General features: G+C 44.0%; 1 protein-coding gene across 1 annotated transcript in view; it reads right to left on the reverse strand.

Annotated features, from left to right (window-relative positions):
• Window positions 1–20,460, reverse strand: part of PLEKHG3 (pleckstrin homology and RhoGEF domain containing G3) — a 582,108-nt gene that overhangs the window by 155,177 nt on the left and 406,471 nt on the right. Inside the window, exon 3 of the mRNA XM_085626917.1 lies at window positions 17,670–18,151. Within this exon, the coding sequence (XP_085483043.1) occupies window positions 17,670–18,151 (482 nt within the window). The remainder of the gene's footprint in view (window positions 1–17,669; window positions 18,152–20,460) is intronic.

Genomic DNA, 20,460 nt, shown 5'->3' on the forward strand with positions numbered 1-20,460 from the left:
CAACTACGACAGAATACCACTATTAGTGTCATAACCCACCCAAATCGACGGAAAAAACAGCGATCCTGCCGTGACTGGATTCATGCTTGGCCACAGACCAACTCTGCCAAAGTACTATACTTTTTTTTATTCCATAGCGTAATTTTTCTTGACTCTTAAATCTTGATTTAACTGTATGTACAATATACCTGTAGGGGCTTACTGCCAGCCCTCTTCCCCCATTGGTCTGTTAGTGTGTCAGTCACATGATTCTTCTGTCCACTGGAGCATACAGCATGGGGCCGATGAGTCAGCCAACTTCAACCACTGGCCAACTTCACTGTGAGTGACACATTCTGCCCTTTTGCCAAAAGCAAACTCCATACGCAAAGTAGTTCCCCTTCAGTGCCGGGAACCAAAAAGTAATGTGTGCTGTTTGAAATCAAAATTGTAGCTTGCAGCAGATGGTTCCGTTTTTGTTTTTTGACTGACTAGTGCCCGGCAGCTTCCCCAGGCAATAAGGTTGTGCAAAAAATCAAACCATGACTAAACAAAACAAGTACTGACAAAGCCAAAAAGCTGTCCACCAATGTCATGCCTACTGGCTACTTGACTCATCTTTTGGAATGCATGAGCGCACAATGGCTGCTGGAACAGAACATTAGTGAATAGGTAAAAATGAGGAGTTGCAGACAGAGGCCAGCTCTAAACCGCAGGCACCTTTCTTGCTTTTATCAACACCAGCTGAGAATGGTACTTGATATAAACAGCCGATAAAACTTGAACAGAAAATAAAAGGCATACAATACCACTACCAGTCTAAAATATGTAACTATGATAATACAAAGTATGCATGCAGGGAACACTTATGAAACGATTTGTAACATCCCCGTAAGTATTTCTTCTCCTTCTATTGACTGTCCCTTCCCTCTTGGTTCTAGAATGTTAATGCTGGATTGTATTGTACCCGACTTGGTCATCAAGCGTGAACCGCTTCTCTGTGGGTCCGTATTATGGAGTTACTTTACCATTAAAAGGATTTCCAGCAACTACGTGTAAGAGGTTGTTTGTCTACCACCACACGATTTTAAGGTGCAAGTAACAAATGTTAAAATTGCACTGCTCAATTGCACTCTGCATTTAAACCTCTGTAAGCAGAGGTCTTTGCTGCAGATAACCTTCTGGGCCATATTATCAGCCTCTCTGAATATAATCTTGCGAGCCCTAACTTTAGTACTGGTGGCACCAAATACAACAATTGTTGCTCCACCCCCCCCCATGACCACCACCTTCAAGGATTCCCTCACTACCACCCTCCAGCAATGCCCCTTATCTCTCCCTAGCCCCCCTCTCACATGCATTTCATTTGTTTTGTAGCGCTACTCATACCAGTGCAGTGCGTCAGAGCCCTTTACATCACACACATTATAAAGAGGCAACGGATTATGCTTGTGTAAACCAGTCTATAGGAAATGTTACATAACACAATAAGGATTACAAGGTGGAGGAATAATGTGTCATCCATACTAACAGCCAGTATATTTTAAGACTGCTTGGTCTAGAGAAGCACGAACCCACTATTTAAAAACATACCACAGCGATTGGGTTGACTTTACTAATAAGAATGTATTTCTACTCAAACTAAACTTTTCAGCAACATTAGGATAATGGAAAGGGGAGGGGGGCGGGGGGCGGGGGGGGGGCAATGTCCTTACCTATAACTTGCATGCAGCTCTTTGATGACAGTTCATAAATCGCAATTCTATATTGGGATTGTAACATATGAACTGCAATTAACAAAAGGATCTCTGTGACAAAAGCAGTAACCCACTGAGTTATTCACATAAAATACAGATCTGCACGGGACACGTTCTTTTCAGCAGGCACATTAATCCTCTGCACTGCTTTTGAGTCTAAACTGCCACTAGACAAAACTCTGTCAATAACATTAATCACCAAAGTAATCTTGGCATTTTTATTGTTGCCTGAAAACTGCTGGATTGCCAAGGAGCTCTGCAGCAGGTGTACTGAAACTGTAAGTTATTTATATTATTTCCAAACACGGCGACCCTCGCGGTCAATGCCAGGTGAGGATGCACCAGTTGCGCTGCCCTGAGGGCGGCTCGAATCTTGCCAAACACTAAGATCACTTGACCGCGAGTGTAATTAACTACATTATAGAGTGATAAAGGTGCAATTTCTACAGGTGTAATAAGCAAAAACATTGTGTAGTAGAAAATCCGAGTGCACAAAGGCTACAAGTCTAATTGAAAATGGTAAATAGGAGATGTACTGCTACCCTTTAAATTGCTTTACAGTTTTACTGCTGGCCTTTGATTGTTTGCAGTCTTACAGCTACATTTTAATGGTTTACTGTACTGCATGAAACTTGGACAGTGTATCAGGCTAGCAGTGGTCCTCCAACATGGAACCGATAATAATGTAAAGCATGGCACTTTGGAGACACCTACAGCCTCTACACTGATACACCAGACAAAACAAGAACTCTGTGCCTCGAGGCGGTGCTGCCCTGAACGAGCAAGTGTCGCTTGTTTAAACATCAAGTAATAAAAGAAACATCACCAAATCTCTGATCAAGAGGGTCATTCTGAAAGCTTCTTGCTACTCAAAATGCATCCCCAGCAAGGGCTCAGCCCAGGAGCTCTGCTGGTCTGTTCACAGTAGTTGGAAGGTGGTTTATTAGTGGGTGCATGCAGGTGCCTACAGCTACTAATAACACCACAATAACAAATTAGGTCCAGCCGCATTTTTTTTCATTCTTTTTTCGATCAAACGGAGATCATTCATATAATTTCTCAACAACAATCTTCCTAATAAATTAAACAGTAATGTATAAAAGACCCTGGCATAAAAAGATTAAGAAACGTAAAATAATCAAAAAGAGATTAAGAACATGTGACCATTAACATTAAAACAAGTATTGTCAACAGCTTTGTAATGATGTTTGCATATTATTCCTTAACCTGTGGTGTACCAGGCTTTACCTAGCCGGTAGCAACTTAGAGCGAATGTGCCAGGTGTATAGAAAGTACCATGATAAGGCAAATACACTTTGTGGAATCTGATCTAAGTACTCGAAGCGCCTCTAATGGTTGTTTAAACGATAGGAGCCTACATACAGTATTAGCCACTTTATCCTATTCTGTGCATAACATGGACAAAAAACATGTCGTGGTCTAATGATTCCAGACTGAGGGAGCATGCGGGGCACGCCAAGGTTACAGTAGCCTGGGTCCTTCTACTTCTAAAGTAATTCAGTGGTAAGGTTCCATATCTGAATTGTAAATAAAGTGCACATGCATGTGGTAGTTCAATTTCATCCATAATATCCTCAAATAAAAAAGTACATTTAAACTCTAAAAATCCATCCGTGAGAGTGTCCTGTGCTACAGCAGCGTAACAGGAGTCCAGGATGTAAGCCCAGTCCTTAGCTTTAAAAAGGTGAAATGCATCTTTCGTCACGGATTTAGGGTCTTCCCACATAGCATTCAGGCCCAATCTCACTAGCCGGTACCTAACCTCTTTAAATCACTTCACCAAATTAATCCTTGCTCAATCCTTGGTAGCTTGGATGACAAGCAGTCAGGCTTAACTTAGGAGACAAACACACAACACTATAAAAAGTCAACACCAATTTATATAAGTGGGGAATATTTTTACCTTCAAAATGCCATCAAAATAACAAAGATCTAATTCAGGGAACCAAAGATATGAGTTTTTGAAGTTTAAACAAAAAATTGGATTTCTAGGGCCTAAAAGTGAAAAGCGCCAACCGCAACTGTCTGGCCGCACTAGGCCGGGACAAAGTCAAAGTTTCAGGCCAAGCGCGAAGGAGCGCGGGACAGCAACAATGAGCAGTAGGTCAACTTTTTACCTTCTGACTTAGTCACTTTTTTGGAGCGTTTTCTCTCGACGTCGAGCTATCGGGTCCTTCGGTTTGGATTTCGGTTTGACGACGCAGGCCTGCTGCAGCATGATACCTCAGTCCTGGAGGTCTTTGTGGTCGACAGCGAGGAGCTCCAGGGTTTTCAGTGGAGCAAACCTGCACGTTTAGGCCGAGTCGTAGTTCGACGTCGCCGGCTCGACTCCCTTCAATGTTAGTCTTCTCATAGAGCTTTTTCACAAAAGTTGGCAAAAAATACCCAAACTTTCAGATCTTCTTCTGAAACATTCCTGGAGAGTCAGCAAAGGTCCACAGCACCCGCCAAGGGTTCAGAAGCTCTGGTTTGCCGCCTTAGGGTCTGGGACTCCAACTCCCACAATGCACCTGGTCAAAGTAAAATCCAGGTGAAGCTGGTCAGCTTGAGTTATCCTTGTGGATGTTGCAGGTAGCTTCTTCCAGCACTCTTACCTGTGGCTGCTCAGGAAGTCCACTCCTTTGTGATTTGTGTTTGGTCCTGAAGAAAGCCACATTGATCCCAAGAGGCACTTGAAGGTTTGACTGAAACATTTAAACCACACCTAGGAAAAGTGGGAGCAACTAATTAACCCACACTAATCTGACATTTTTTTTTTAATTGACCAAGAATCCCACAAATAAATTCACGAATTGTGAGAGGGAATAGCGAGCTAATTTTAAATCATCACTTCACACTGACACATACACAGACACAAGATAACTCCTCCAAAAAATACAGTTCTGCTGTAATCAGGCGTCGCAGAACACCCTGGGTGCATTCGGCAACCAGGGTGGGAACCCAATGATTAAGCATGTTACCTACCAGGTAGGTGAGTGAGGGTTCTTTTAAAACACCCTGTGGGTTCCAAGTCACTGACACTGAAGATGTTGTAAAAGTAGTCTTTTGGAAGATAGGTTCTATATAAATAAATAGGTAAAATAGGTAGGAGACTCGTTCTGAATTTTTTTAATGTACTGATTGGCTGGGAAGGCAAACAGGTTCACGCTTCTCCCTCTCCTTTTGGTTATCCATTGTTTGACTAGTCCACACGGGCATCACAAGCAACCCATGGGAATGTGCATTATGATACCAGCCATTGTAAATTCTATGCGATGTCCACAGTAGTACAGCACGGCCATGGTGCACACTATACGTAATCCACATCAGAGTGGCATCCGGCCAAGGTCTCTCAGGAGTCTACACACAAAAGGCATTAACAATCTTCACTATATGCCTGAACATTCCATCTTGCAGATGCAGGGATTAATGTTTAGTGTGACCAATATAAAATCAACCATCTGGAATGTCTGAACAGTTCGCTCAAGAGGGCACAGCGCAGCGAGTAGGAATAGTTATTATATATCTAGCTGTGGTATATTCTGTATTACATTTTGCCAGTTTTGCCTGAGGCTGTGGTTCCCCTGGTCTCCCCTTTTCTGAGATGTTTGGTCTCTTCCCTTTCTGTTTGGTCTCTTCCCTTTCTGTTTGTTCTATGTCTGAATGTTATAGTTCAAATGGTGAAGAGTGAACTCAGGGAGTTGGAAGGATACATATACCTGTGGCTGGAATTTCAAATGGTTGGGGAATAAATCCAGAGCTTTTCGCCTCTATAGCCTTCTCTTCATTTCTGCGCTGCACTGACTGAGCAGACCACTTAACTAACCCTAGTATGCACTCGTAGGAGCTCAACGCACTAGTTGTCCCTCGTATTTGCAGTTGTGGGAATTTGATAGGGCTGTTGTTCCGAGGTCCTCTACTGAACAGCCACGTCTTCACCAACATTCCAAATGACTATATATATGTTTCTTATGTTTGTCTGGTGAGAGTTTAAGATTTTTGGAAAATGCATGGAGAACAAAGACAACTGAAGCAGTTCTTCTTGTAGAGAGGGATAGCGATCTTAAGTGCCAGTTCTAGAATGGAGTGCTGTCTTCTCTGCACACACTTTGAGGTTTGGGTGGATCCAAAGTAGGCCTTCCACAGACTGAGGAAGACACTGAAATAGGAGTGGAGAAATCTTAGAGCCATGAGGGGCAGCTGGCTCGATGCTGAAAGGCAATGGTGTCAACAGCAGCAGCAAAAGGATGCTTGATTAATTGGTGAGGTAGGTGGACATTCAGTCAAGGATGCTTCCCTTGACACCAAGGCTCTTTAGGCGATCTAGGACTTACATGGTAAACTGTGGTGAAAGCAGAGGGACAGTTATAGAAAAAGGGCTGTGACTCAACTTCTGTCCACAATGAGATGTTCTCCATAAAACCGTGAAAGTGATGTCATCTCCTTTCTGTAACCAGATTCCCACGCTTTTTTAGAATATTCTTATTGAGATTTCTTACCAGGGGTAAGTCAATCACGTTGTCCCTTTAGGTATGGATACTTAGCAGTGGTAACTGAGGACTCTGCAGCACATCGCAGATCTTTGTTAAATACAAAGGGAAGATGTTTCATGGCTGCATGTTGAGATTCAAACCTCCAAATTCAATCCTGAATATCAGACTGAGGTCTCAGTGTAAAGATACTTAAAGTGTGGTGGGTATAAGATGCCAGCAGAGAGTATCGTATTCTAGGAGCAGTTCTAGCTCTTTTTAGAGACATAAAATAAACTGCTCTTGTACTGCACCAAGTGCACTGAAAGGTAAAAGGTGCAAATGTGGACCAGGATTCGAAAACAAAAGATTTAAATCATTATGAACCTACATGTTTAAAATTTTCATAAAACAAGGGGTCTGTAACTGCAGATATCCTCTAATGCAGATTTATCTTTACACTACTTTTACAAACAAGCATTGGTAAAGCCAACAGGCCGGGCCATGGCCACAGAACTATTGAATTTACCAAAAATCTTTGCTATGGTTTATTATTATTTAGCATTCCATAAAGTCTCACTTTAGCCGTCTTGGCATCGTACACTAATAATAACATTCAAAAAGCATTTCCACGATGGCTACAATTGCATAAATATGCAGCCAAATTATTGTGGACCCACAGGCAGCCATCTTACAATGCTTTTTGTATTACTTTATGGTAATGAAAAAGAAAATGGCTCTGCAAAGCCAATAGCTCTGTGACCAAGGACAAGCCTGTTGTCATTGTCAGTGCTTGATTAAATCTGGTGTGAGCTGCAGATGTTGAGTGAAAACTCCAAGAAAACCAAGTCATGCTTTGTTACTTTGATGGCAATAGACTGACCGCTGTTAAGCACATCTTCTATAGAGCACCTTCCATCACAACCCCTCATTCCTAGCAGCATTAGATGTGCCAGCCTTAGTATCTTACAGCTGTACACAATAAGCAGTACAAGAAAAAGAACAGCGCTGCAGCCATTAACCATAGTTGATTCGAAGGTTATTCCTTTTAGTTGTTTAGCACAGGACGAGACCGGAGAATATGGTCTCTTGTTTTATGTCGCACGTTGCACAGCCTGCATTGCTCTACACTAGTTAATTTCAGGGGCCTCCTATTCCACAACAGGCTAACCGGACAAATCAAAGGCATGCATCTACACCAAATGTTAGCAATGAGTTGTAGGACTACACTGCATTTTACTGTTAACTGTGCAGTTAGTTGTTTCTATAGAGGCTGGTCATGCTTTTATTTAGTTTCTTCAGGAGCACCATTATCACGGATGGCCTGGTTTATATGGCAATCTGGCAGCGCTTGATGGGCTGGATTGATAAATCAGCATGTGGGTCTTTTTAGGTCGAGCCTGGGCAGCGCATGCGCTGGTCTGCGTCATGCTGTATTGGAGTATGGCATAGAAGCCCCACCCACTCTCTGTCCAGATTTGTCATTAGCTTGTGTTATTGCCCTTTGTAAATGCTGGCTTCTGATACGTTTATAGGCTTGTTAGTCAATCAATCACAACATTTGTAGAGCGCACTACTTACCTGTGAGGGTCTCAAGGCACGGGGGAGGAGAGGGTGCTGCTACTGCTCGAATAGCCAGGTCTTGAGGAGTCTTCTGAAGGTTAGCAGGTCCTGGGTCTGCTGTAGGGGGATGGGGAGGGTGTTCCAGGCCTTGGCGGTGAGGTGGGAGAACGATTTGCAGCTGGAGGTCGGTCTTCGGATGCGGGGGACTGTGGCGAGGGCGAGGTCGGCTGAGCGGAGGTGGCGGTAGGGGTCCCTCCTTAGTACTGCCTTGTCTTCATTTGTAACCTCATATGAGGACTGGCCCTTTTACTTCTGTTGTTACACGGTATGTCTCTGTTAGTCTGTAAGCACTATTTTCTTTATTGAGTTGCTCCTACTGCAGGCAGGAAATGCTTTCCTGCAACATTCAGCGCACCATGCGCACTTTTACATTCCGAGCAGCGCAGGACAATGGCGGGCGCTTCTTAGAATAGGTCTCACATTTACAAGTTTGAGCTATTGCCATTGTAAATGACAATGCCTTTTATTTATGTGTTATTTAGCAAAACAGATAAATAAAATAAAAGGCATTGTCCTTAACAATGCCAATAGCTTAAACTCTCGCAAATGTGAGACCTATTGCATTGCAAATGCTTGTTTGGTTGTTTGCAGCCTGTTTTACGGTCTTGTTTTTACTGTCTCTGATATTACCACAAACATTGACAGGAGCAAGGACAAATGTATGCAGTCTCCCATACTTTACAAAACACCTTTTCATCTTGTCTTTACAATTATAAAAACTGCCACGATTTTAAAATGTGGGCCACTTTTTTTAGCTATCTGATTCACTTATTGGGGGCCACTATTATTTTAGTGCGTGGGCCTATTTTCTGTCCCAGTCCGATCCAGGCAACTACCAAGGGGTGCATCTTGAACCTGTGCTCACAACAGGCACAGCTATGTGCCCGTTTTCATGAGAAAGCTCTTTCTTAAAGCGCATACGTTTAATTCAGAAAGCAACCCAGGACCCATTGAGATGCAGCCTGAGTAATTACCAGTGGCTGAGATTAACTGAAGCATTACATCATTACTTTTTTTATATGCTTTCGTGTGTCGCCCTAAGTGAGACGGGTGTGCCCATACGTGGGTCCCGTGCACACTGTCACTGGAGCCAAGCTATACCTGCCTGATGAGCCATAACTAGGGTGAAACCGGTCCTGGGTTGATTGTGTTCCTGTTCAGGGAGGGACTGACTTGGCAGTTCGGGCTGCACCGTTCCCACTGGAGCAGAGTTGAGACCGATTTGCATTTGCCTGGATCCAAAGTGAGGTCACATGGTATGCAAGATTACGATGGACAGGGATGTGGCTCGGGCAATTACCAGTGGCGGAGATTATTACAAACATTCCCGCCATCACTTTTTTCTATGATAAAGAGTCCTCTGCCATAAACACCACGCTCCTAAAAGCAAATTTAATATACGGTTTGCTTGGAAAGTGAGCGTGCCCATATGTGTGTGCATCCTGGGGTGCAGCTATCAATAAGCAGCAGGTACATTGGCACCGTGGCCCAACAGTGTGAGAGGTCTGTTGCACCCCAATTATCACTGTTTTTAGGTTGAGTCTACCAGACAGTGAAAGCTGTCTGTTTGAAAAGAGCTACTGTGGGCTTACCAACCACTTACAGGGTCTTACAGCGTGTTAATTACTTAGTACTGATTCACTTGTTTACTCTCATTTGCTTGCTTTTAATTTTATGTCTTTGTGTCCCTGCATATCAAACCTGTGTTTGTCCCACCCCTGGAGGATGGCCTTTTTACCATCTCTTGGACTGTCTGGATTCTATCCTTCCACTTCTCACTTTTAGGGAATTACTTTTTCTTTCTGCTTAAGACTCCATGAGATGCAATGGTTTTCCAGCTCACGCCTTCGTGTACAACTCCCTGCTAAATATCTGCCCCTGTACCTCCTGTTGCTATCTCTCTTGTGTCGAAAGCTCTGTCTCGTGTGCTTCATCCACACTGCCAAATTACCTCTTTCTTGCTTTTGTACTTCTCTCCGCCACAGTGTAGCGCTCCCTCGTATATGGTCTTCCCCTCCTCGCCCAATCCCTATTGTGTTCTAGCTCCACCTAGCTCCACGTGCTCCTCTGTTGCTCCCACATTTACCTTCTATTCTTTGAAACAATTTTTTTTGGGGGGGAGGGGGGAGTGGGGACTAGCCAGGAAATAGCTGCCAGCCCCGCTGCCTTACAAAAAATGCTTTAGCAACACTACTTCATTTTACTTAATTTGATGTACTGAGCTATCGCTGATTGGTAAGTAAATAAAATGGGGCTCGTGTCATTTTTTAGACATGCATGCGTAGCATCGCATGCATGTGCGTCCCTACAAAATGACATGGCCCGGTCATCGTGCCCCCCACCCCCTGTTTTCTGATGCTGTACAGCATCCCCAACAGGCACTGGCAAAGCCACCAGGTTCTCAATCTGCAACCTGTTTGCTTTGCCCATGCTTGTTTAATACTGAAACTTGGGAATGGAGACCCATCTTTGGGTCTGGAGTTAGCCAAAATCTTTTGATTTTACTTGAATAATCTGTAAAATATACATACTTGAAGGGGCTTTCTAAGCCACTTCTCCTCATCCATTGGTCTGTTGTGGTGTCAGTCACATTTTGTTCAGTACAGCATGGGGCACTGGGTCAGCCTACTTCATCGATTGGTTCACTTCGCTTTGAGTGACTGCATTTTGCTGTTTCACAAAGAGCACATCCACACACAAGGTTGCTTCCTTTAGTGCCAGTGTTTTTTGTGTTTAGAATATCTTTTCTTTAGCGTTAGTTTTTTCTCTCTTGCCTTCTTTCTCAAAGGCAAGAGGCTGGAAGCCAATACATATCAGATTGATTTTTTTTTAGGTCTTCTTAGCCAAAAACCTTTTGATTTTACTATAAGTATGTATAACAGTTACTTATTGTGGTTTCAGCCAAACATCATCCATTAGTCTGGGATTGTTGTCATTCACATTTTTCTTCCACTCACTCCAGCATGCATCAAGAGGCAATTGGCTGACTTCAGTATGAGATACGGCATGCTGCCCTTTCACAAGAAGCACATCCACACACAAAGTAGTTCAGTTCAGTGGCAGGGACTAATATAACAATGTGTACTTTTTGAGACCAAAACTTTTTTTATAATTTTTTTTTTTGTCTTTGCCCAATGTCTTTTTTGCTTTCAGATTCGATGAGGGCCTGGCAGCTTCCGGAACAAAAACGTTTGTAAAAATCAAAACAAAACAATTGCCAAATGGCTGCAGACTACACAAGATGTATTAGCTGTGCCAATGCTTGTTATTCTTCGCATTAGGGCCGGTGGCAGCCTGCACTCTCCAATAATTAGGTCAACGTTTCGCCGGGTGATAGTTTACAACAAAATACTCCAACACTCGAGACTGAAAAACAATAGGTCAGGACAACCTGGCACTCGGATACAGTTGCAGGAACATATGCCAAGTCAGGCTGTATGATGCCCCCTCTTTTAAACAAAAAACACACTTTCCCCAGAAACATTAAACACTCTACAAAGCCCATGCTGGTATCTGTTGACAGTTGTTTATATGCTGCTATTCTGTCTCCTGTATAAATACTGCCTGGAAAACATGTACAAACTTGGAACTGGATATTCTCTATTGGCCAAGAGCTATCAGTGGGATGTAGGATCCTTGGAGTGCCTCCTGGTGAAGGCTCTGCTATGTTCAGCTATGATGACCGCAACATGTCCAGCTACGATTACCTAAATATCCAGATCGAATACTAACCAACTGACATAGCATGTACAAGTGTACACGGCTCCTTACCCCCAGGAGTCTCTTGATCCTGTGCAACACAATTAGCCTTACTTATCTCAAAGATAATCATTGCATACACCTATGGAAGAGGAAAGGCTTAGAGGCCACTGAGGAAGCCCTGCTGGGATTTCTAGCTGCAGTTATGGGGTCATGTACTATTTCTTGCAGTGGATGCATTAGTCCACCAATCAGACAACAGCACTCCAAGGCCACATGAAAAGCTTTACAGATTACTGTGGGTTTTTTGACCACTAAATGATATAATCGAGACACATTTTCAAAATATCTGCAAGGAGAATCTATGAAAAAAAATCATATAGTAACATCAGTGGATATTTGACATTTGTAAGCCATTCTAAAAATATGATGGTTCAATTACACACCCCTTTTCCAATAAAGTTAAACAAAGACAAACTTGGAAATTATTGCCAATTATGTGGTGATAGGGGAGAGAACAAAACCTGGATTGTCAGAAGTTAGTGAGTCTAGGGCCAAAACTTAAAACGGGACCCACTGGATGCTTCATCCGTTTCTGCCAGGCAATATAAGCACATTGTTTCTTAGTATTAAAAACAAGCATTTGCAATGCAATAGGTCTCGCATTTGCAAGAGTTTAAGATATTGGCATGGTAAACGACAATGCCTTTTATTTATCGGTTTTGACAATTAACACGTAAAAGGAATTGTCATTTACAATGCCTATAGCTTAAACTCTTGTAAATGCGAGACCTATTTCATTTCAAAGAGGCTGCCGCCATTGTACTGGACTACTTGGAAAGGGAAAGTGAAACTGAATGTTGCAGGAAAGCATGTCTGCCTGCAGTAGGAGAAACTCGTTAAAGAAAATAGTGCTTACAGACTAAATAGGACATAGGGTGTAACAACAGAAGTAAAAGGGCCAGTCCTCATGGAAGGTTACAAATGAAGACAAGGCGGTACTAAGGAGGGACTAACAACCCTATTAACAAATAGAAGCCAGAATTTACGAAGCACAATGACAAGCCAATGACAAATATGGGCAGAGAGTGGGTGGGGCTTCAATATCATACTCGAATACATCATGCCTCACACCGCAGCGCATGCGCTGCCCAGACTCGACCTAAAAAATGTCTGTTTCCTCAGCTTCAAAACATCATACAATTTAGAGGAAATAATCGAAAGTAAGGCGCAATTAACGTAGTAAACAGCATGTTACCAGAAAGCATCGGGAACCGGCACAACAATTTTATTGTAATTGCATTTATATAGCGCTGACTACCCCTGACGAGGCGTTGAAGCCCTTTTCGGAGAGTAGCATGCTACTCCGGAATCCATAAAGAATTTGTGGTGAATGAGTATAGTGAGATATGAAAGTAATACGAGTGGTGGATATGTTAGTCAGTTATTTGGACTGAGAAGGATAGTGGAGGGATAGTAGAGAGAAAAATGTTTACAATTATATAGTGCTTGCTACCCGTGATGGGCTGTTGTAGCGCTATTTCGGCAACTAGTTCGCTACTCCAGAACCCATAAAGGATTAGTGATGACTTAGTATAGTGAAATATGAAAGTAATTTTGAGTGGTGGATATGTTACTCAGTTATTTGTATTGAGAAGGATAGTGGAGGGATAGAGAAGGAAAAAGGGTTTGGATTTATATAGCGCTTGCTACCACTGATGGGGTGTTTAATGGCTTTTTTCGACGAGTAGCACCATACTCCGAAACCCATAAATATGTTTGGGTGAGCATCAGTCAGGGAGGCTTGGATGAGCAGAAGTATCAGCCAGAGAGGTGGGGGTGAGGAGTAGTGTCAGCTAGAGGTATGGATGAGCAGCAGTCTCTCGTAGGTGCATGGTGGGGATAATCCCATATAAAGGGGAGGAGTCCTAGCCAGAGGTACGGGACAGCAGCTGCAACCTCGGATCCAAATATCGAGTGAGAGGCCGTAGGATCAGCAGCACTCTCACCCGTGTAGAGGCTGGTGATCAGCGGCACTCTCACCCGTGTAGAGGCTGGTGATCAGCGGCACTCATCTGCGAATAGTATGGGGATTAACAGCCCTCCCATCTGTGTGGATGCTGGGGATAGGCAGGAACCTCATTTGTGTAGAGGCTGGGGATAGGCAGGAACCTCATTTGTGTAGAGGCTGGGGAAAGCAGCACTCTTGTTTAGAGGCTGGGGATAGGCAGGAACCTCATTTGTGTAGAGGCTGGGGATAGCAGCACTCTTGTTTAGAGGCTGGGGATAGCAGCACTCTTGTTTAGAGGCTGGGGATAGCAGCACTCTTGTTTAGAGGCTGGGGATAGCAGCACTCTTGTTTAAAGGCTGGGGATAGCAGCACTCTTGTTTAGAGGCTAGGGATAGCAGCACTCTTGTTTAGAGGCTAGGGATAGCAGCACTCTTGTTTAGAGGCTGAGGATCAGCAGCACTCTCTTTTGTTTAGAGCTGGGGGTTCAACAACAACTTCACCTAGAGGCACTAGAGAGCATTGTCTGTTCAACTCGAAGCAGTGGTCTTTGGTACCCTAAATTACAGACAGGCTGGCACTGGGAGCACCCTCACCAAATGGTATTGTATTGGTAATTATATAGCGCTTTTCATACCACTTGCAGGACCTACAGCGCTTATGTCGAAGCAGAGCATTGGCAGCAAAATCATTCAGAACCAAGGGCTGACTGGGAAGGACCCTCTCCTAGGGAGACCGGGTGAGCTGCTCTCGATTGGGGGGCACTGTCCGAGGTGAGCTCCAGATCCCGGAGGCACAAGAGTGTCAGGAAGAGGTCAGCCATGTTGTGAGCTTGCCAACTACAGGGTCAACTGCATCCTCAAAGAGGGGCAGGCAGTAGGGATACCAGCCAGACGGAGAGTCATCAACCCCCTTCACCGGGGTCAGTACCACAGTGTTCCCGAGAGGAGAGAGGTATGTAGGGGACTGGAAACGGGTGAGCAGCACCGTGGACTGGAAGTAGAGGTAAGTAGCACCGTGGACTGGAAGTAGAGGTAAGTAGCACCGTGGACTGGAATCGGGGGTGGGTGGGGGCGGGGGAGGAGCAGAGCAATTTGTGATGGTGCAAACATCTAATGGTCTCGGCCTCAGCATCTAAGAAAGGGAAACGGTCGCTTGGCCACTGCCCCAAAAGAGAGGGGGACACGTCTACAAACACTCTACAACTGTAGATCCCACCTACGGTGGCGCCTAAAGATCACGCGGAACTCTTCGTAAAATAATGTGTGAAGCAAGAAAGAGCGTCACACTCGTCGAAATGCCGAGGGGATTAAATGGAATGGTTACAATAAATCTATCATCAAAAGATGAAAAATATGCGAGGCCTTGAACAGTACCAGACACAGATTCCTGCAGGCGTTTATTTGTTGGAGCTTTTTATGGTGTAATTAACGCACTTTCCCCTTAAAATATTTTCTTTTGGAAGATGCAAGCAGAGGTGTTTTTTCTCTGTACTTTTCCCCCCATTTGTGACCAATGCTTCTGGGGATCTCTTCTTGAAGTGTCACATGTGGGTGAAGACCTGTGCCTTTGTCTCGTGTGCCAGTTTGTTTGGGGTCAGAGCTGCAGAGGAGAAGGAACCCGCCATCTCCTTTCTATCTGCCTCAGAACGCCACTGCTTGCTTGTTTATTTTTGTCTATCATGTGGCTTTTTTTTTTTGTTTTTTTTTTATAGTCCTCATATGAAGATAACATGCTCCAAAAAAAAAAAAAAAGAATCAAGAAAAGGATTCTCTAACCCCATTAAAAGTCTGAAGGTGTACTCCTGTAATTACCGATTTGAGGTCACCCCTCGAAGCGGGGAGGATACAATGTATCTTCCAAAAACCGTACCTTCGACTCCTTGTATGGATTTTCACTTGCTTGTTTATTTGTGTCTATCATGTGGCTTTAAATTATGCTTTCCTAATGGGAAACATATTCCAGCAACAAACATGAAGGGGCACGCTGCCCCTCCTGACTTTCAGGGCATTAATTGCTCCCAACCTCTGCCCCGGACAGGTTACCGTTTAATAATCTGCAGTAGGAGCCATAAAACAGGCGTGCCTTGTGCCCTGGCACCGGGTCAACTCTTCTGGAATGCCCTTTTGATCCAGTAAGCCGCATTCATGTAACCATAAAATCAAGAGAAGTGTGCCGAAACGCGGCCTTGTACTTTCTGCATAGATTACAATGATATACAGCTACGAGTGATACATACACAAATGTATGTGTCCGTGTGGTAACACACACGAGCACATGGCGGGCTATCGCCCTGCACCACGCGGTGCGCGCTCCTGGCGCACTTTCCTTCGCATTAGCTGACGAGGTGTTGGGGGCGCTGGGAAGTGATAAGTGAACATGGCACGAGTCTGAGTTCTGAATGTACATTCAAGAACACGTGTGACGTGATCTGTGCCAAGCTCATAAAAACAGCCTTGTTTATATATTGACATGTCTTCAGTAGTCTGGAGGGTGGGGGGGGGTGAAGAGGCCGATGGCCAAACAAAATATTCTCTTAGTGAAATCGCCACTGGAGGGAGCTATGGAAACAAAGGAGGGGCATTTAAACAAATGCACCAATAACAAGCAGGTGTTTTTAACCTCTTCAGCGCGGCGCGGATTTCCGCGCCATGCTGAAGATTCCGTGCGCGGGCGGGGCCATGACGGAACGGTTCCGTCATGCGCACAGCGCAACCGACGTGCATGACGGAACCGTTCAGTCATGCGCGTCGAAGGGGTTAAATGCCACAGATAACAACCAATGGCAATCAGTGGGTTTGCCAAACCCCACAGAAGAGATACAACAGGTCGAAGCTTGACCTAAAAAGCTTTTACTCCATGTTAGGAGAATACTTTGCACCTGGCGCCATCTAACTGTCTGATCACGTAAAAGGCCTAATTATTAATGAAGACAACAAACTTCAATAACAATAAAAATCTATAAATACATTTTCCTGGGGAGGAGGGCCGGACATGTGCAAGGACTTTGACATAATATCTTCTCTGCCCACGCCCCTGTACGTAGCATCTAGTAATCTGCTAAATCCAAGTAATCAAACTGTATACTCTCAAATACCCTAGCAAGTCACTTGCACATAAGCAGAAAAGCATCCTGAAATAAACCAAAGTGAATGTGTAATAATCACCAGAGAATGAGGTATATAGTGCTCGACCACCTCCAGAAACAGAACAATGTCATAAGCGGAAGTGCAAAGCTGCGCAGAGACATCACTGGGACACACAATACATTTCATCACTCTCCGATAGCACCCACAGGAGACATTAGGACACATCACATCAGCTATGTCAGTGGTTGTGGACATCCAAGGATCCCCAATTCATTATCATTTGACCAGCTGTTAAAATAATGTACTATCCCATTATCCTCTATACAGAATTCTCTTGCACAGAAAGTGGCACGTTTGTCCGTTTTTTTTGAGTACAATATAAATAAATGACGTGTGTGTGTGTGTATATATATATATATATATATATATATATATATATATATATATATATATATATATATATATATCAACTTGGCTGAACTGATTAATTTCGGGCGGAGATATTTCTTAGACTTTGGTATATGATTTATACAAAAAGGCTAGTTAAAAAGTGCGCCATGAATCCTTGTGTGCAAATTTGTGAGAAGAAGGCTTTGTGGGAGAGCCATATTTTAACGCTGCATCTCAATATTCCTCAGCACCTACAGATCACCAAAATACCCATCTGTCAGCTGAATGCATGGCATGAGACGGTCTTTCAGCCAATTTTGACATTCATGCCACTAGCAAAAGCTTGCTTGGATTTGTAGTTTTAGCCTACCTGTTAGAAGCATGGCTTCATTAGTCCCTTCAGACATATGTCAAAAAAATCATCACTACCCATTTGATAGCTATGGATTAGGTTTGTTTTGTAAGCCAAGGGCTGTGAACTCTCTCTCATGGCTGGGCAAAACCATCCTACTCGGAAGAACATCTCTGCAAAGAAACTACCGCATTCCAAAATGCATCGAAATGTTTGTGCTGAGGAAACACAATCCGTGTGAAATACAATAAAGCAATACACGAACAGCCAGAAAGCGGGTGAAACATAGCTGGAAGCACATACCTCCACGATGCTCCGCAAGTCTCGTACATAGGTCCTCTCCGTCTCCACAATCTCCAACACCACACGCTCCACGTAGCTGAGCTTATGAGTGATCACCCCAACTTTGGATGCAAACGGGGAGAGTGAGCCAGACCCCCTCAGTCCTCTGTGGTTTGCTGCATTGTTGTTATTGTTGTGTGTTTGGTGGACCTTGGAGAAGGCCACAATATCCACCATGTGGTTGTCGTGTTCATGAGTTTCCATGGCGTCCGGATCCAGGTCTGCCCTTGGGTCCTGCAGGGTGCTTGGACGCACACGGGTCATGCTGGACCCAACATGGTTGCCCTCGAGGAGGCAGTGGCTGTTGGGCAGGGAGTCAGAGGAGGCTGTGGACACCAGGCTCACTGGGCGGTCAGAGTCCGAGAGATCAGTGCTGAGAGAGGTCGCGATGGACATCCGGTCATTGCTGCTGGAGGATGAAACAGCAGAAAGCCTGGACGAGTCTGGAAAGGGAAGAGTGTGATAAAAACAAGTGTGATTATCAAAGGGCAGCTACAAAAGCAAAAATAAAACTTGCATTGGACACTAATTTTAGCACTGACGTCAGCATGCATTCTCTTCTAAGCACTGAATTGCATTTACAGGTGTATGGACTCTACATTATACTGAACTACACATCCACAGCTACAATTCTCACCAAAAGAACAATACAGGTGACCTCATCCAATGCGTCTTATTTATTCCTGGGCCATACTACATCACCAGACCGTGAAATGATTGTGGCAAACTCACAGATTTCAAGCTCAGCACGCGAACACTGCAGTTGACCCATAACGGTAGCATGAGATCCTGAGAGCAAATGTGTTTCTCCACTATCTAGACCAGAGGTATGACTTTTCTGCAAGTGCAGAGACACACCCGCTTACTGGCTCCGCAGCTCTGCTGTTCTTGCCTCCATACGTAACTTAATGTGTTCATCATTTATTACAATTATTTCATTGCGGACTGATCAATCTAAAGTCTGAAATGCGTTTGTTCCATCATCTGGTGGTCAGATAACTAAGACTAAAGGAGGCGAGGTGTCAATGGATGAAATCAAAAAGCATAGTCCATGGATGAGGATAACAAAAGAGCCGAGTGGGAAGGGGGAGCTGAAAAGAGCTGACAAGGTTAGGGTGAGTGGAAAAGAACTTGCACGTGCCATTAACCCAAGGGTGGTCACCCGGTCTACACAACCAAACACCCAGCTGTAGCCCCCCCGCAAAGAACATCACCATCCCTTCAATGCCCTTCCTGGTTGAGCCATCGAATCAAATCCAAACCGGGTCAGGGTTTACAAAGCAAAGTAAGTTGTATTTCCCTTGTAGCAAGCACGATTTTATGCATGAACTATACTTCTAAAAGGGCATAAGAACACCTTGATAATGTAATTCATGCAAAAAAAAATAAAACAAATAGAAAGATAAAATCATTACTTTACAAAGTGGGTAGTAGCATTTATTTTTTTATGAACATAAAGAGCAAAAAAATCATTTTTTTTCTCTTTGGGAGGCATGACGCACGCTTGTCGTGTCCTAGGACGCAGGATGCACTTGCTTGAGATGTTTGGGAGCATCTCACAACCTCCGTCCAGCATGCTAAAGTGATGCTGAGGCAGAGTTGCAGCCAGTGTGTCGCGACCCATCCTCAAACTAGAATGAGGCGGACTCAGCACTCCCAGTTAAAGAGTATTCCTGAGTAGGAAGGCTACACACATTTCAATAACGGGTTCATAATTGTGAGGTTTGATGACCTCGTTTGATGGAAACAATGGGAGATCTGTAGGTACCCCTGATGGAGGAAGGCACCATTTAATTAACATCGGAGAGACAGGCACTGGTTGAGGAGACACTCTTTCACTGTGAGTAAAGAACAGAGGCGGGCTTTATGTGGAACAGAATACATTATAGCTCATGCCGGTGATTGTTAAACTGCAAATTAAAGGGTAGGTAAAATGCTGCACAATTAGATGTAATTGTCAATAAAGCTATATCCAAAGAGTAAAAAACAAATGACAATCTTAAAGTGCAAATTGTATGCTGAAAGACTAAGTAGCTGTTCATGTTCATTGGAGTGATGCAGACTTAGGGTAGAGTTCAATAACGTCAGATCCTGTTGGTGCAAAGAACCTGGAAGTAACAAAACTAACAAATCACTCTGCGTGTATAGAGTGTCCCAAGTAAAGGGTGCCAGTGATCCTAACAAAGTACTTTGCCAAAGAAACTAAACCGATATCCCTACAAACACCTAGTTGTGTGAATGAAGTGGACTATCAGAGCTCACCCACTGGCCAAGCGCGGCAGCCCTGATGCAAGCTCAAAGAAAGGTGAGGAAGCTTGCACTGTTAAGAGTGTTCACCTTTATTGTGCAGTTTGCCCAACAGCACATCATCCACAGCTATGAAATCTACACGCTAATTTCACACATGCACCTGTTCGTGGTCAGCTGCAGACCAATCCACATTCCTCAAACATGCAAGACCAGGGAATTCTAGACACAGAGAGGGGTTCCTCAGAACCCACATGCAGCCCCTGGGACTTTCTTCAGTAACTCCTGCTCCCCAACACCTGCTGCTACCTCAAGAAGCCTCATGTGGGTGTGGTCAGCAGAGAAATGTTTTCAGCATGGGTCTGTGCCACCTTACGGGCCGGATTAAATTATTTTACTTCAACTTCTTCACGAAGGGATAATCTGCCCCTTAGTGACAGAAGATCTCATAGCGACGCATTCCTCAGAATGATGAGAATGAGTGATCTTGGGCTGTTCCAAAAGG

This window comes from Triturus cristatus, chromosome 9 (assembly GCF_964204655.1).
Source record: "Triturus cristatus chromosome 9, aTriCri1.1, whole genome shotgun sequence".
Lineage (NCBI taxonomy): Eukaryota > Metazoa > Chordata > Amphibia > Caudata > Salamandridae > Triturus > Triturus cristatus.